At 44.6% G+C, this 17832-nt stretch overlaps 1 protein-coding gene across 4 annotated transcripts in view; it reads right to left on the bottom strand.

Annotated features, from left to right (window-relative positions):
• The window catches only part of Pdzd4 (PDZ domain containing 4), a 30501-nt gene that overhangs the window by 2672 nt on the left and 9997 nt on the right, over positions 1-17832 (bottom strand). Inside the window, exons 2-7 of one of the 4 annotated variants that reach the window (XM_032890281.1) lie at positions 3793-4046; positions 2743-2833; positions 2189-2287; positions 831-893; positions 369-470; positions 88-198 (exon numbers count right to left, since the gene is read on the bottom strand). In XM_032890281.1, coding sequence (XP_032746172.1) covers positions 88-198; positions 369-470; positions 831-893; positions 2189-2287; positions 2743-2833; positions 3793-4046 — 720 coding nt within the window. The remainder of the gene's footprint in view (positions 1-87; positions 199-368; positions 471-830; positions 894-2188; positions 2288-2742; positions 2834-3792; positions 4047-17832) is intronic. The other 3 variants (XM_032890282.1, XM_032890283.1, XM_032890284.1) reach the window with 3 other exon arrangements.

Raw genomic sequence — 17832 nt, 5'->3', positions numbered from 1 at the left:
CCAGGCCCATGCTAGAAGACGGTGAACAGTTTTCTCCTTCCTCCCTCTCTTTCCCTCCCCACTGAGTAGGCCTTCTTCCTTCCTTACCTGCTGGACAGGGGGGGACTTTAGCTTCCGGGTACGAAGGTCCCCTTCATTCTCAGATCCAAAGTCATCTAGGAAGTCATCTCTGTCACTGTCTTTCCACCGCTTTGCTAGCTGCAGAAACAAACATAAGCTAGCTAACACTTTAAAGACCTCCCCAATACCATCCACCTTACCCTAGGCCCTATGCACTACTCAGTGAAGCAAAACACACCAACAGCCTTCAAGACAGAAAGCCTGTGAGGGGCCCACCTTGTGCCACCCTTTCAGATAGACATACACACCTGGCTCTCAGGCCGGGCCACCAGCAGGGAGATGTTGGTGTTCTCCTCCTGGCTCAGGATGGCTACTGCCTCTTCTCGGTTTTGGACATCCATTCCATTAATCTGCAGGGTTTCAGCGGACAGTCAACAAGAATGCTAATGGGGGACTCTATGCTAAGGATAGGGTCTTGAACTGTAGGAAGGCATAAATTAGCAGAATGCATTAGGGGAAAGGATGGCCTAGCCTGTACAAGAGCATATGTGCTCAGAGAATGGAGGAGGAGAAGTGGAGGGTAAAGAGGGCAGGGAGGTGCTGGCAGGAATACACGGAGCTACTCAGGGCAGTTGAGCAGAACAGAGATGAGATTTGGCCTAGGACATGGTAGTTTTCAAGGTAGAAGGCCAAGTTCTCAGCAGAAAAGATCTAGGAATGGGTTGAGGAGAGGGAAGGGCAGGCATGATAGCCTGACTTCTAGTGCTCACCTGGATGATTCTGTCTCCCTCACGGATCCGGCCATCTTTGGCTGCAATGCTGTTGGGATTTACCTGCAGGACACATGCATCTTGGGGACTTGGGCACCTATGGTGCCCTTTTCACTGCGCATGCGCGCACGTGAGCGTGCATGCATGCGTGTGTGCGTGTGTGTCTATAAGTGGGGGAAATAGCGTCAGCTTAGGATGCTTCCAAGGCAAATGCCAGGCTTGCTCACTTTCCCACTTCACCTCAGACTAGCAGCTTCTAAGCTCTAGGAAGCAGGGGTGGGGCAGTAGGCCCAGACAATTTGCTCCCTCAGCTTGGGAGATATAGGGTGACCAGAAGCAGCTCCCTAACCCCTACCCAACACTTCAGTGATTTTGCTTCTATCCCTTGTACTGTTGTACTCTGTGCATCAGTCTTTTTTTTTTTTCTTTTTTATTTAGTGCTAAGGAACCTATAGCCTTATGTATGCTAGGAAAGCACTTTACCACTGAGCTATACCCCCCAACTTCATTGAAGCTTTATTTTATTTTTCATTTTGTTGGGTATTTTTGCATGTATGTGCACAGCTGAGTGAAGGTACTGGTGGAGTCCAAAAGAAGGTATTGGATCTTCTGGAACTGGAGTCAGAGGTGGTTGTGAGACATCCTATTTGAGTTCTGGGAACTGAGCTCTGATCCTCTGGAAAAGCAGTAAGAATCATCCTTCTAGAACACTTCCCACATACATACCCCCTTTTAAAACAGTCTTAGTATATAGCTCTAAGAAACCTCAAGCTCACAGAAATCTACCTGCCTTTGACTTCTGAGCGCCACACCCAACTTGTTTTAAATAGGGTCTCAAGCAGTTCAGGCTGACTTTGCACTATGTAGCCAAGGGTGACCTTGAACTCCTGACACTACAAAGTGCTAGGATTAAAGCCAGCTCAGCTCTTCCTTGGGGGGGGGGCACACCAGGAACTAGGCACTGGCATGTGGCTGGATACTTCTTTATAATGAAAATACATCAAGTGTTGGGGTTTTGGGCAGTGGGATTTTTTTTCCATTTGGAAGAGTGGCTTTAGTAGGATAGTGCTAGCATACATACATCTGCCAAAGGGAAGAAAATGGGGAGAGAAGGGGGAAAGGTGGGCCCATTAAATCCTTGATGTCTGGGAACAGGTCAGCAGGATTGTCTCCTTGGATATACTGAAACCATAGCCACCCTGGCCTTGACACCAACAACGTACTGTGACACCTAGGGGGTAGTTAGGACCTCTGGATAGCCCTAAATCCTGGACAGGCTTTGTGGAAAGACCACAGAGCTGGACTAGAACAGCTCTGGGGCTCTGTGTGCCAAAGCCTGCTGCAGCACCTCTCCATACCTCTCCAACGTAGATGCCTAGGTCCTCCTCATCATCTGTGCGATAGCATACCATCAGGCCCAGCTTGTCTTGGTGGCTGTTTTTACACAGCTCCACCTCCTGCCACAAGAGGTAGGGGAGGAAGTAGAGGTATAAAAAACTGAAGTGTATAAGCAAGGATGCCTGCAGCCTTGGCCCAGACCCTTGCCCCTAGCACCCCCTTGCCTTTTGCTTCAGTTACCTGAAATGAGTGTGTAGCCCTTCCCTTTAAGGGCTCCCTTTTCTTACCATCCTAAATGTGCGAGTGTTCAATGGTTTCCCTACCAGGAAACGCCCAAGACACAAGATGTACAGAACACACAGGACACAGACATGCGTGGGACACAGAGACAGAAGGAACACACTACCTCACCCACACCCTCCGTGACTCAAGCTGCTCTTTACTGGGAAAGGTCATGAGGACCAGCCACCAGGGGGCAGCAGGAGCCAAGCCTGGGCAGAGCTGCAGAAAGTGGGCCTGCACAGACTCTTGGTGGCTGCAGGTTCCGGCCAGGCAGGCCAGCCACTAGGCTCACCTCGTACTCCAGCTCGTCCATTCGCTCTGCCTCCTGCGGGCCGCCCTCCATGAACTCCGCTGGGTCATAATACTCATGGCTGATGGGGGGGCTGCCCAGGAGAAGGGGGGGTCAGATAGGCCATCTGCTTCCTTGGCACCCTAGCCCTAGCTACAAGCTGGCCAGTCCCAGTATAATAAGCAGAGAACCCTGTTCTAGATGTACTTTCTAGAAAAGGTGGCCAAGCTACTGCCTCTAGAACCCTCCTGTTGTGGAAGGATTGGGAATGCTCCTCAAAAGAGCTCACAGGGGTCCATCCTAAGGACCTAGGCAGGTACACCTAGCTCTCTTTCCACCCCAACTCCCAGACCAGGGGCTGACTTTTCCAAAGCTCTAAGTGCCTCTGGCACTGTATCCACTCATGCAGAACTCTTAGGAGTTACCCAGGTCTCCTGCAAAGCAGCATTCTTCTGCCTCCAGGGAGGGGTTGCCCTCCTTGCCCCAAAGTTAAGACTCATTGCTCACTGCTCTATGGCCTAACCTCTGAACAAAAGGGTTCCCAGGACCACTTCCCTACAGCCCTGGTAGGATTAGCAGAATGAATGCTGCTCACATGGTCACAGCCACCAGGCCAGGATGAAAGGCCCTTCTTCTTAGAGGGCCAAAGAAAGAAACGGAAGAGATGGAGGAAATTCAGAGCAAGTGGAATAATGGGACAGACAAGGGATGCGAGAAGATTCAAGGAGAGATGCTTGTGAGGAGGCAGAACAATGGCAGCAGAAGAGGAAAGAGGATGAAGGAGCAGCCAGGTCCCAGGCACACAGGCTTCCCCTTAGCCTTTCTGCCAGCTGCTGCCAAGCTTGAGGCCAGAGGTGTGTAGGTTTTGAACCTGAGTGCCATGGTCAGCTGTAGTGGTCAAGCCTGCTTCCTGCCCAAGAGTGGCAGAGTGAGTTGTATCTCCCCAACATGGCTAGAGCTGCAGAAAGCCGCCTGTGGGTCACATGGGGACAGCTGCCCAAGTGGCATGTCCTCTCTGGAGGCAGGGCCCAGGCCCTCCTGAGGGCAACTCACAGCTCAGAGAGGACGTACGGCTCCAAGATGCCCATGGGTGGGGTGGGCGGGCGCAGCTTGCCCAGCGCCATGATATGCTCGAAGGTGATGTCGGTCTGAGTGCCACTGTCCACCAGCTGAAGGTCATGGCAGGAGCTGTCCCCCCGCAGACGGGGGCTGCGTCTTAGCACCTGGATCACCAGGGGCTCCTTGGAGGCACGCAGGGCCTCTAGGGTTTGCTCCTGAGACAGCTTGGAGAGCTCCTTCCCGTTCACCTGTGGCAGAGATATGCCTCTGTGAGAACCCTCAAGAGCTGGCTTCTCCCCTCTGGAAGTGAAGTCCAGCAGAATCCTGAGCTTCTAACCAGCACCCAGACTTGTTCAGCCAAGGAATGTGCTCTCCACCCACAGCCTTGACTACCCCTAGTGCCCTCCTTCCTAGGCATATGCCATTTGTCAGCTTTCAACCCAAAGTTCTGTATGTTGCTGAAATTCCCTCAAAGCCAGGTGATTGAGTATCTATACACAGTATGAAACTCCTGCTATCACCTTGAAATATCTGCAGTCCCTCCTCTACCAGGAGCCATCCAGAGATCTGCGATCCTCTTATAGAATCTTCTTCTCTTCTGGCTGCACCAAGGCAAGAGCTAGTCCAGAGTTAACAACTAGAAGACTGCAGAGTTCCTTGATAATAATGAAGACAAACTAGCCAGTCTCAGTGACTGTCAATTTGTACCACCCAACATTGGGGCCAGAGGATGGCTGAGTTGAACAAAGCAACAAACACAGGGAAGGGGTAATGGAGAAAACAGTAAAATGTACAAGACCGTTCCTTCTGATGACAACTGACTTGCTAGAGAGAAAATGGTCTCCTGACATTAAAAAGATCTGGAATTGCAAAGTGTCCTTTAAAAGGTGCCAAATGGTGGCCAACACAATTTTTTGGGCACTTCCCATACACCAGGTTGCAGTCAGGGCCCAAATTTATAACCCTGACAACTTTAAGGGAGACTCAGATATTGCCTCTGTTGAGCAGATGAAGAAAGTGAGGCTCGGCCGGTGACCAAATTAAGTCAAGTAGAGCCTGCCCAATGGCCAGAAAACCCATAGAGGGAGGATGCCTAAGGCAGAAGCAGGACTGGGAAGAGCAGAAGAATGGGGGTTGGAGGGGTGTCTTCAGACATAAGCAGGCTGTGACTTTGGGTAAGAAAGGAAAAAGCCTATTACTGAGTGGGCAAGCAGGCAGGCAGCCTCAGCTGGGTGACAAGCAAGTAAGTGCCTCTAGGCAAAAGGCTGACCTCGGTCCAACCAGAATCTGTTAAGTTCTGGAGCAATTTGCTTTATTTCTTAGGTCTTCCTTGGAAATTGACAAAAAAATAAAAAAAATTAAAAAAACTAGAAAGAAAGAAAAAAGAGAGGGCTGGAGGATGGCTCAGTGGTTAAGGGCATTGACTGCTCTTCCAGAGGTCCCGAGTTCAATTCCCAGTAACCACATGGTGGCTCACAACCATCTGTAATGGGATCCAATGCCCCCTGAAGACAGCCACAGTGTACTTATATATAATAAATAATTATATAAAAAAAGAAAAAAAGGAAAGAAAGAGGACATAACGAAGGGATGCTACCAGAATTGAGGATATTTGTCAAAGAGCAGTCAAAAAAGAAAAAGAAAAAAAAAAAAAGAAAAGAAAAAGCAGGAAGCAGTTTCTAGAGGTGGCAGATGCTGAAAAACTGGACTGAGCAAGAACACACGCATTGGTCCCCACTGGGATGGCATGGAGTCAACATCCTTGAGTTAGTGCAAAGAAAGTGATGGGCCAAAAACAGAGGGGGCACTTGGGAGGCTAAGGAGGATTACTGTGAATTTGAGGCCAGCCTGACATATTGCCCTACCCACCTCCCACCCCCAGGGGGGTGGTGGTGGTGAGGAAGAACTTGGGTATGGTATCGTGGCTTGTGACTTTAATACAAGATCTCAGAGTTCAAAGTCATTCTTAGCTACATAACAAACCAGCATAGGTTACAAGAGAGCCTGTCAGACATAGAAAAAAGAAGAGGGAGGGAAGAAAAAACAAACAAGTGAGAAAGCTAGTTTTCTTAGGACACAGAACAAGGAAGAAAGCACTTGGAAAGGATTAAAGATAGCCCCCTTGCTATGACTGTGGTTACATGCAATTGTAGAAAATGCAGTTAGTTGAAAGTCCTCTGCTTTGCCTAGTTGCCCCAACATCTGCAAAGATCCTGTGTCGTGCACTCATAGCATCAGCACCTGCCTTTTTCTTCTTTCTTCTGCCCTTTCAACCCCTAACACTAGATTAGGGAAAAAAAGGATAGAGAGGAAAGAATAGAGGATCAGCCCCAACATATAAAAAAGACACGTGCTCCACTATGTTCATTGCAGCCTTATTTATAATAGCCAGAAGCTGGAAAGAACCCAGATGCCCTTCAACCGAGGAATGGATACAGAAAATGTGGTACATCTATACAATGGAATATTACTCAGCTATCAAAAACAACGACTTTATGAAATTCGTAGGCAAATGGTTGGAACTGGAAAATATCATCCTGAGTGAGCTAACCCAATCACAGAAAGACATACATGGTATGCACTCATTGATACGTGGCTATTAGCCCAAATGCTTGAATTACCCTAGATGCCTAGAACAAATGAAACTCAAGACGGATGATCAAAATGTGAATGCTTCACTCCTTCTTTAAAAGGGGAACAAGAATACCCTTGGCAGGGAAAAGAGAGGCAAAGATTAAAACAGAGACTGAAGGGACACCCATTCAGAGCCTGCCCCACATGTGGCCCATATATATACAGCCACCCAATTAGACAAGATGGATGAAGCAAAGAAGTGCAGAAGTGTAGATCGCTCCTGAGAGACACAGCCAGAATACAGCAAATACAGAGGCGAATGCCAGCAGCAAACCACTGAACTGAGAATAGAACCCCCGTTGAAGGAATCAGAGAAAGAACTGGAAGAGCTTGAAGGGGCTCGAGACCCCATGTACAACAATGCCAAGCAACCAGAGCTTCCAGGGACTAAGCCACTACCTAAAGACTATACATGGACTGACCGTGGGCTCCAACCTCATAGGTAGCAATGAATATCCCAGTAAGAGCACCAGTGGAAGGGGAAGCCCTGGGTCCTGCTAAGACTGAACCCCAGTGAACTAGACTGTTGGGGGAGGGGCGGCAATGGGGAGGTGGGGAGGAACACCCATAAGGAAGGGGAGGGGAGGGATGTTTGCCCGAACCAAGAAAGGGAATAACACTCAAATGTATATAAGAATATTCAAGTTAATAAAAAAAAAAGAATAGAGGATCAGGGGCCAAAAAAAGGCACGATGTTACACTGCTTCCTGCCGAACAGGGGAATCAAGTTCCTTGGGGCAAGTTTGACCTTTGCCATCAGGATATCTAATTTCTTCTTCTTGTTTCTTCTTAACAAATCAGGACTAACAACAACCAACCAACAACCCACCTATGAAGGCTCTAATATTCATATACTCTCTGAAAGGTCCCCAGAGTTCTAAACATCACACAATCGCAGAAACTATTTGCAGCTAGCAAAACCGCAGCCTTGCTAGAGCAAGCCGCAAATCATAGTCAGCTGTTGTGGACAACCGGAAGCAGGCCCACTGCTGCAAGTTCCTTTAATACCCTCCACCTGCTCCCAGAGTCTTTGTCATTGACTCTGCACCACCTCACCTCCAAACCCAAAAGACAGGCAGGGTCGCACAGTGAACAGTCCAGGGCATAGGTAACACACCACATCCCTTCATCTGGGATTAAAGCAAACCGAACCCAGGGTCTTTTGCTTGCTAGGCAAGCGCTCTACCACTGAGCTAAATCCCCAACCCCTATTTCCGTGTTTTAAAGAAAGCAAATTCTCACCATATTTTCCCCCCCCTTCATTTTAAGCCATCAATTGTGCTGTGTGTATCGGGAAATTATAAACAGAAGAAATTATCTTGGGTAATTGGTCCAGTAGCAACCCTTGCCTCATCACCTGCACACTCCTGCAAGCCTAGGCCTTCTTCCTGGTTTATATTTAGAAAAACTATTACTTTTAGAAATGCTTTATTCACAAAGCACTGCGCATTTTGAGATCTGAAACATTTAGCAGCTTGGTCATAGTCTCTTCACAAATGATCATATTTCCTGAATTGATATTGGAGACCTCTAGCTATATCTTGACATATATATATGTGTGTGTGTGTGTGTGTGTGTGTGTGTGTGTGTATGCATGGTACATGTTAGAGCCAATATCGGTTGTATCCCTTATCCCCTCATACATAGATTGTGCTTGCTCCTTGAACAGTCTAATAACTTTTTTAATTCAGTATTTACATTTTCAGATGCCAAGATCTCTATCAACACCTGTCTTGAATCAGGATCTGATACAGCTGAGACTAATTTTTGTTTTAAAAAACGAGTAAAGGCTTTTCCAAAGTCTTGTATAATCTTTGTAAAAGAGGTGGATATCACCATCCCTCAAATTTGTCCCAAGCTTGTAAAGCCACTAATCAACATTGTTCTATAGTAACGTCATCAAATTATATCTCTTCTGGTCTTGTATATCAGAGTACCTCCCTTCACTTAGCAACTGGTCTTTTACTATATTCATTCCCCTATTTCACTGTTAAACATTCAAGGCTTCTTCCGGGTGCTATTTCATGATGTCCTTGTAGATAAGTTTGCTTCCTCTGTCTCCTTTCTCCCCTGAACTTTTTATTGTTGTTGTTTGTTTGTTTTGAGACAGGGTTTCTCTGTAGCCCTGGCTAACTTGGGACTCACTCTGTAGACCAGGCTGGCCTTGAACTCACAGAGATCTTCCGCCTGCCTCTGTTTCCAAGTGTTGGAATTAAAGGTATGTTTCACCATGCCTGGATTCTTTGAGTACCTAGAATTTTCATCTTCTAAAATGTAATTTATAAAAACCTCCATTTTTGTTGCAGGTCATACCTATAATTCCAGCATTTGGGAGGTGAAAGCAAGAAGATCAAGAGTTGGATGTCAACCTGGACTACAGGATACATTAGGCCCTCAAAAAAACCAAAGCCCAAAACAACAACAAAACTTCCACTTTGTCTGAAGAGGCACCAATCTATTGTGGAACATTTTAAAACTATAAAAAAAAAATCAAAATTAGGGTTGGGGATTTAGCTCAGTGGTAGAGCGCTTGCCTAGGAAGCGCAAGGCCCTGGGTTCGGTCCCCAGCTCCGAAAAAAAGAACCAAAAAAAAAAAAATCAAAATTTCTTGTGATCTCAGGGATGTATGTTATACTGTGGCCCTGCAGGCATACTCCCAGTCTTTTCTTTATGTGTACTATGAGGTAGTGGTAGGTCCTTCAAACTCTCCTGGCCTAGATCCTACTATATATATATAGCAAGATGACCATTTCCAGTTGGCAAATATAAAATAGCAAAGATCTATTTGGAGGTATTTTTTGTGTATCTGTGTAATCTGTAGTTATCCCACTAGAAAGTCTTTCTTGAAGTAGAATTATTGAAACATCTTTAAGGGAAATAGCTTCTTTCTGGAAAAACATTTTTCTAGAAAAAGTTTTTTTAAAGATTTTATTAATATTAACTATATATAACTACACTGTAACTGTCTTCACACACACCAGAAGAGGGCATCAGATCTCATTACAGATGGTTGTGAGCCGCCATGTGGTTGCTGGGAATTAAACTCAGGACCTCTGGAAGAGCAATCAGTGCTCTTTACCACTGAGCCATCTCTCCAGCCCCCGGAAAGTATTTTTTTTTAAATAGATGGATCTGGGTTTGGTGGCACAGAGCACTCATGAGGCAGAGGTATCAGCACTTTGAGGTTAGCCTCCTCTAAATCGGAAATTAGATATTAGTCTGGGCTACATGAGATCCTACTTAAAAAAGGGGGTGGGAGGTAGATAGAGAGGAAGAAAGGGGAGGGTCAGAAAAGCACTGCATCCGCTACTGTAGACATCATAGTTAGCAGGCAGGGAAGGGGCTATATGCACAGGACACCAGCCAAGATGTGTTGGGAAAGGCCTTTGACAAGGATATCAGGAATGGTCTCCACAGCAGTGGCCAGAGCCAGTGATTAAAAGCAGACATTAATATCAGCATGTGACTGAGAAACTTGCAACTGAATGAGTGGAACTGAAAACAAAAACAATAAAGACTAAAGCCTTCTGGCTCTCTAATGGCTTTCTTACACTTTGCTGTCATCTGTGTGCTTGGCATTATTTTCATTCTGTGTGTCTGGAAGTAAACACTCAATGGTATGTGGCTGTACATTTCTTCACCCTGCTCAGTGGTAACTCATAGTAGTGTCTTGAAAGGGGGTATAGTAGAGGATACACCACGGAAATCAGCCAATGTTCCAGCTCAATACTTAATTTTGTTTTGTAACATCTGGTAGCTCATCACTACTCAAGTGGAAACAAAGAAGCAGAAGATGTCAGAGATGATCTGGGGATTTCTGTGTGGAAGAAGTTACCCTGAAAACCCCAGGGCAGGAAGACAAGCACAAGCACAGGCACAGGGTAAGATGTTCAGGTAACACAGAACTGCAGAAATGCCTTTCTCTCTGGAATCATTAAGTTACCCAGCAGCAGTGTTTCTATGGAAACCAGACCCAGGCACTGGGAAGAGCTTACACAGGCAGGCATGTGGGGGCTGGGAACACAGTCTAAGCACCTTAGAAAAGGAGCCAGCCATCAGAGAGACAGGCCACAGGGCTTTCCTGACCCAAGTGGTGGTCGGTCATACCCACTGGACTCTTCTCCCATTTCTTCTTCAGGTCATGGTGATTCTTAAGAACTAGTGAAGGTGGATAGGAGAGAAACTGTGACAAGGAAGAAGTCCTTTTAGAGTGAGCATGTAAAGTTCCTAATAAGAAGGAGATATACATGAGACACTGCAAAGTAGTATAGGGCCAGGTACATGGTCAGATGTAACAGCAGTTCTTATCCTGCATGGAATCCTGCCTGGTCCCCCAACTGTTATGAGGCATTTCTGATTTTCAGAGTACTATTCTGTAGAAAGTATTCAGGCTTAGAAGTGTAGCTTAGCATGCACAGGCCCTGGGTACCATTTCCAGGACTGGAACAAAAATGGCATAGAAATCCAGTCGTGCTTCCACCAGCCTCCGCTTTGGCCTCACAGTCAACAGTATCCATGTGGTGGTTTAAATAAGCGGGCCCCGTAGGCTCATGTGCTTGAATGCTTGGCTCATAAGGAGTGGCACTATTAGGAGGTGTGACCTTCTTGGAGTAGTTGTATCACTGTAGGGGCAGGCTTTGAGGTCTCGTATGCTTAAACTAGGCCTAGTGGGGCAGTCTCCTGCTGCCTGCAGATCAAGATGTAGATCAGTTCCTTCTCCAGCACCATGCCTACCTCCCTGTCACCATGTTTCTTGCCAATGACAATAATGGGCTAAACCTCTGAACTGTAAGTTAGCCTGAAATTAAATGTTTTCCTTTATAAGTGTTGGCGGTGGTCATAGTGTCTCTTGACAGCAATAGAAACATAAACTAAGACAGTCCAAATGCTGGAAATCAGCTGTAAGACACTCAGGATGCCCTCTGCAGGCACATATCTCTTGCTATCACCCACTACAAGCTCCACCAAACAAATCAAAATAGACCAGAGATATAATTGGGGCAAGGCAAACACCCTACATTGGGGATAAGTAAATAGTGTACATGGTGTGTAGGAAAGAGAGGACACTCCAAAGATGAAAACTAGGGGAACAATGGTAGAAACAAAAGGCTGCATAAGACACAGCAGTAAGAAAACAAAACTCAGTAGCTACTTAGCAAAGGACACCAAAGGGCAGCAAAGCTATTCAGGGGAAAGGTGGGTCCAAACCAGTCTAGTACTAGATAAGGATGCCTGTTAAGATCCTTGGGACAGGGGCACCAAACCATCAAGAGCATGTATGTATTCCACATTCCAGACTAAAGCATGTGTGATCTAGACTGAGCATTTATATCCTGGTCACAGGAGCCAAACAAGTTGGCCATTGGTAGAAGAGGCACAGTTCACAGACAGGAATTGTGCAATTTATGGAAGAGCATGTGTTTCCTTTTGCAAGGGAGCTAAGACATAATCTCACTAAAATACTTAGGCTGGTCTCTTAGCAGCCTAGAAATCTTTTTCATTTTCCTGCTTCTACCAAGTTCTATCATTATAGGTGCACACCACTATCTGATTCACACCTAACTTCTTAAAGGCATCAGCAATAGAAAACCTACATGAAAATCACTACACAGAATCCCTCTTCAACATGTGCTTGTCACTTCTTGCCTTTCATTCTGCAACATCATGTAAGCTAAGGAAGTAATGTTCCATTGTTAAAACAACTAACCTGTCTGTTACCCAAACTGCTATGGGAAATAGGAAGGCAAGTGGGTTGAATGGATACCTGACAGCACAGTAAAGAACCTATCCAAAATTATGCAATATAAAGGCTACACAACATGCCTCACTGGGATGGGCCACAAAGGCTGGGGAGATTGCTCAGTCTGAAAGTGCTTGCCACATAACTTTGACAGCCTCTAGTTCAATCACTAGAATACTGTTTATTTTTTGTCAACATGACAGAAGTTGAAATCATTTACCAGATTGGTCTTTGGGCAAGCCTATAGCATATTTCTTTCACTTATGATTGATGCAGGTGGGCCCATCCCACAGGGGACAATGCTACCCCGAGCTGATAGTTCTTGGTATAACAAGAAAGTATATTAAGAAAGCTATGGGAGGGGGTTGGGGATTTAGCTCAGTGGTAGAGCGCTTGCCTAGCAAGCGCAAGGCCCTGGGTTCAGTCCCCAGCTCCGAAAAAAAAAAAAAAAAAAAAAAAAAAAAAAAAAAAAAAAAAAAGGGGGTTGGGGATTTAGCCAGGGGTAGAGCGCCTTGCCAAGGAAGCGCAAGGCCCTGGGTTCGGTCCCTAGCTCCAAAAAAAAAAAAAAAAAGAAAGCTATGGGAGCCGGTCTAGAGAGATGGCTCAGTGGTTAAGAGCACTGACAGCTTTTCCAGAGGTCCTGAATTCAATTCCCAGCAACCACATGGTGGCTCACAACCATCTGTAAAGAGATCTGATGCCCTCTTCTGGTGTATCTGAAGACAGCTATAGTGTACTTATACATAATAAATAAATAAAATAGTTTAAAAAAAAAAAAAAAAAAAAATGCTGGAGAGTGTACACTTGTAATCCCAGAGCTGAGGAGGTGAGATAGGAGGCTGGCCTGGGGTTCACTGACAAGTTTGCATAGTTAAATCAACAGTTGAATATCAAGCCAGATGAAATCCTGTCTCAAAAACTGAGGTGGAGGGGTTGGGGATTTAGCTCAGTGATAGAGCGCTTGCCTAGCAAGCGCAAGGCTCTGGGTTCAGTCCTCAGCTCTAGGAAAAAAAAAAACTGAGGTAGAGGGCTAGAGAGATAGCTCAGTGGCTAAGAACACTGATTGAAAACAAAACAAAACAAAAGAACACTGCTCTTTCAAAGGACCTTGATTCAATTCTCAGAATCTACATGGAAGATGACAACCATCTGAAATCCCTGTCCCAGGGGATTCAATACACACTTCTGGCCTCCACAGATACTGTTATACATGTGGTACACAGATATACAAATGGGCAAAAGCACTCACACAAATAAAATAAAATTTGAAACAAAATAAAAAAACAAGGTGGAAGGCCAGGCACATTGGCACACTCCTATAATCCCAGTAATGGGAGGTGGAAGAAAGAGCATCATGGAGTTTAAGGTTATTTTCAGTGATATAGAATCCAGCTTGAGGTACATGAGACAGACCTTGCTTGAGGCGGGGGTGAAGGAGGAAGAGGACCAGAACCCCCTCCCTCAAGATGAAGGAAAGCTGAGGAGATGGCTCTGAAAGCATGAGGTTCTGAGCTCAAATGATCAGTACCTATGTAAAAGCTGATAGCATGTGCCTATAGTCCCAGAACTGGGGGAATAAGGGAGGTAGATCCTGGAAACTAATTGGCTGGTTCACTGAGAGTTGAGTGATAGAAGAAGTACATCTGGTGTCCTTCTCTGGCCTCCACATGCATGCAAACAGGCACAAAATCAGTATACACATGTACGTGCAACACACACAACTGCTTACACCACAAAAAATCTTACAAATTAAAAAGAGTAGAGGCTGGAGGCTGGCTCATTAGGTGTAATGGCTAGTTTTGGTTGTTAACTTGATTACATCGGGATAGATCATTTGACATGGGAAAACCCATCCTAAACCTGGGCCATACTTTCTGGTGATAGCTCATATAAAAAGCCATGAACAAAGGAGGTTTCTTCCTTGCTGCCTGATTGCTCTCACATTCATTGGCAAGTTTATCTATCCTGATGTAGAGACACTCCTTTGCTGGCATTATGACCTACATCTTCAAAAATTCCAATGTGGACTGAAGACCAGCAGCTCTCTAGGACTTCCCCGAGACCATTAATACTAACACACACATGGGGGGGGCAGATTGAGAGAGAGAGAGAGAGAGAGGGAGAGAGAGAGAGAGAGAGAGAGAGAGAGAGAGAGAGAGAGAGAGAGAGAGAAGAAAAGAGGGAACATATGAGAGGAAAACAAAGTGTTAAAGAAGAAGGCAGTAGCACACATGAACAATGACGAAAGCAGAAGGGTACATATGTTAGAAGGGTACAACAAAGAGGACAGGGAGATGGGGAGAACAAAGAGAAAAGAGAACATTGAATTCTTGAAAATTCTGTAATGAAAGCTAATACTATATGTGCTAATTTAAAAAATATTTTTAAAGAAATTGCTTCTGAGCCCAGGTATGGTGACTCAAACCTCTAAATGCCAGTACTTATCAAGTAGAAGCAGAAGGATCAAGAGTTCCAACCTAGCTGGGCCTACTTAGCCTTTAATCCTAACACTTAAGGCTAAATAGTGGGGCTGGAGAGATGACTCAGTGGTTAAGAGCACTGACTGCTCTTCCAGAGGTCCTGAGTTCAAATCCCAGCAACCACATGGTGGCTCACAACCATCTGTAATGAGACCTGATGCCCTCTTCTGGTGTGTCTGACGACAGCTACAGTGTACTCATATATATAAAATAAATTAAATCTTTTTTTAAAAAAGGCTAAATAGTGAGTTTGATGGCAGCCTGAAATACATGAGATTTTGTTTCAAAGGGAAAAAAAATCAAACACCGAAAAGTTTCTGGACTAGGATTGTAGTTTAGCAACAGAGCAATTGCCTAGTAGCATCTCTATTACTGAGGGATGTGGGAGATTAAAAAAGTATTTCCTTTATTAAATGCAAACCTTCCTCTCCTTTGGAACAGTGTTAAAGAATCTACTTTGTTTCCAGTAATAGAAAAGTGGCACTTGCTAAAGGAAGCAATTATCACTTGCTAAAGGAAGCAATTATCAGAAAACAAAAAATTGTTAACTTTATCAAGTACATTCTTCCTACTTTATAACAATTCAGAAGAATACTTTACTTCCCAACACTTCCTATACTTCTAAACCCATTGACCAATGCAATTCATTGCTTGCATTCCCCAAGGCCTGTGTTGGCCTTAGTGTGCACTGGCCATAGCTGATGCTGAGTGTTTGTGTCAACTACAAGTCTCCAGGTTGTTCACACCACTTGCTTTCATCCTACACTGAGCACCACTGGTTTTTGGGTACAGACAGGTAGGTCTTTCTTGAAACAATAGAAGAACTCAAAGCAATACACAGAGGATACAGAACATCTTAAGATCTGTCCTTAAGTCCCCAGCAATTACCACCCAGAAACACCACTCCCTGGCCTACCACTGTTTCCTTTGGGTGACAGAGTCATTTCAAGTCTTCTCATTCCCCAGTTTGTTGGTTGGCTGGGATTCGAAGCGCAGTAGCCACTTCAAGACATCATGGCACTGGGAACTCCTCATTCCAACCTGATGTAGTATCCTCTCCAAACACACAGTCAATAGAATTTTACCTCAAAGTATAAAATAGTCAACTTTCTGTAAAGTAACTAGAAAGGCCTTTGAGTAAAGAGAACTATTATTCAAATTTAATTGCAAGGATATTTGCATCAGTGCTATTATTATGGCAAAATATACCTATCAGAAAATTAAGTACTTTTTAAATATACAACCAAGCTAAACATAGTGGCACATGCAGTTAGTTTAAGCATTTAGAAGGCCGAGACAGGAAGATCTCTGTAAGTTCAAAGACAGCCTGATTCACATAGTGAGTACCAGGCTAGTCAGAAGTACCCAGTAAAACCCTGTCTCAAAAAATAATAAAAAAAAATTTTAATGTAAAAAGTTTTTTGTTTAAATATACAACCACAAAATGTTTAAAGAATCTATAATGCTATACAGCTACCTGCATAATGCAAATACTATTATTTCAAATTCAAATTTAAATTACCTACAGCAGATTTTTTTTTTTAATTTTCAAACAGGGTCTCAATAGTCCAGGCTAGCCTTGAAGCCTTGACCTCCTTGTTGCCTGTCTCCACCTTCCCAATGCTGAGATTGTGCTTTGTGAATAGAGGATAAGTGAAGAAAGTGGGGTCCTGTCAGAGGCACCCAGATTGGGCATCTTGTGAGAAGAGTAGCTCATAGTCCCAGGGGAAAAGCACTGGAGATTCCTGGTAGAAGCCTGGAAAGTCCCCTGGAAGATGGAAAGGAGTTCTGCTCCCACCCTAGACTAAAAAAGTGGAAAAGTAAGGCAAAGACCAGTGGCAGCTGCTTCTCTGTGAGGCAGAGGGCTTGGAACACAGTGCCCCACCCCCATGCTCAAGAGTATAACTGGAAGAGGCGGATTTGGCAGAAGAGGCGGGGGAGACTTCAAGCCACAAGGAAAGAAGACTAAGTTTGAATAGTTCCTCCATCCCATTCTTTCCTCTTCATTTTAAAGAAAGGACTCTGGGGTTTTTACTCTGTTACCTGTTGAATGACAGAGCCTTTTAAGGACATTCCAAGACAGTAAAGAGCCTAAACTCTGTTGCCAGAAAAAAAAAAAAGAGTATAATTGGGCCAGGCAGTGGTGGCCCATACTTTTAATTCCAGGAATCCGAGGCACAGGCAGGCAGATCTCTAAGTATGAGGTCTACAGAGTGAGTTCTAAGATAGCCACAAGGAAACCGTTTCAAAAAAAAAAAAAACAAAAACAAAAACAAAACAAAAAAAAAACCAAAAAGCAGTACAATTGGAAGTGAAGGGATGGGGCAGACAGTTATATCCAAGACTACATTACATGGCAAATGGACATGACTCTAAGTCAGCTGGGGTCCCCTGAGTAGATAGGGCCAACAGATGAATATGTTGTGATCCATGGAAAGTGGATTATTATTCTACCACAAAATGGAAAAGGAACTGCTGAGATGTACCTAAACACAGACCTTAAAAATGGCTTATATTAAGCAAAAGAAAGCAAACACAAAAGGCACATAGTGTATGGCATTCCATTGAAATGGAACATCTCCATCAGTCAAATCCATCGGGACAGAAAACAGTGTAATGGTTGCCAGGAGCTGAAGGAAGGTGAGTGAGGAGTGGCAGTTTAATGGGTCCGTTTTCTTTGGAAGTAATGAATGTGCTCTGGAATGACAGTGCTAGTGGTTGAACACTGTGAATAGATGAAAAAAAAAATCACTAATAGCACATTTTACATTATGTGTATTTTACCACAATAAAAATGAAAGCTATTGCTGATATCCACAGAGACCAGGGATGTCCTTACAAAGAAAAGAAGGCTGAGGGACACTCCAGGGTTGAGTCTTAACTGGAAATGGAAATGCTTGCTTCCTTTTCAGACAGGATCTTGCCTATCACGTATGTATTCTCTGTGTAGTGGATATTATCTTTAAACTCCTGTTCCTCTTTGCCATCTAAGTACTGAGATTACAAGCTGGTTCACCACATAGGGCTGTGTGTTTCCTTCATTGCAGCTTGAAAGTCCTGAGATCCACAAGTGTCTCCAACGCCCCATTACACCTATAGTTCTAAAACAAGAGCCAGCAAATTGATTATACTGTAAGCATTGTTGCTGGGGTTTGTTTTTTGAGACAAGGTCTCACTATT

The sequence above is a fragment of the Rattus rattus genome, chromosome X (genome assembly GCF_011064425.1).
Source record: "Rattus rattus isolate New Zealand chromosome X, Rrattus_CSIRO_v1, whole genome shotgun sequence".
Taxonomy (NCBI): Eukaryota; Metazoa; Chordata; class Mammalia; order Rodentia; family Muridae; genus Rattus; species Rattus rattus.
Note: the sequence above shows the minus strand (reverse complement) of the source record. Positions and strands in the feature narration are given on the sequence as shown.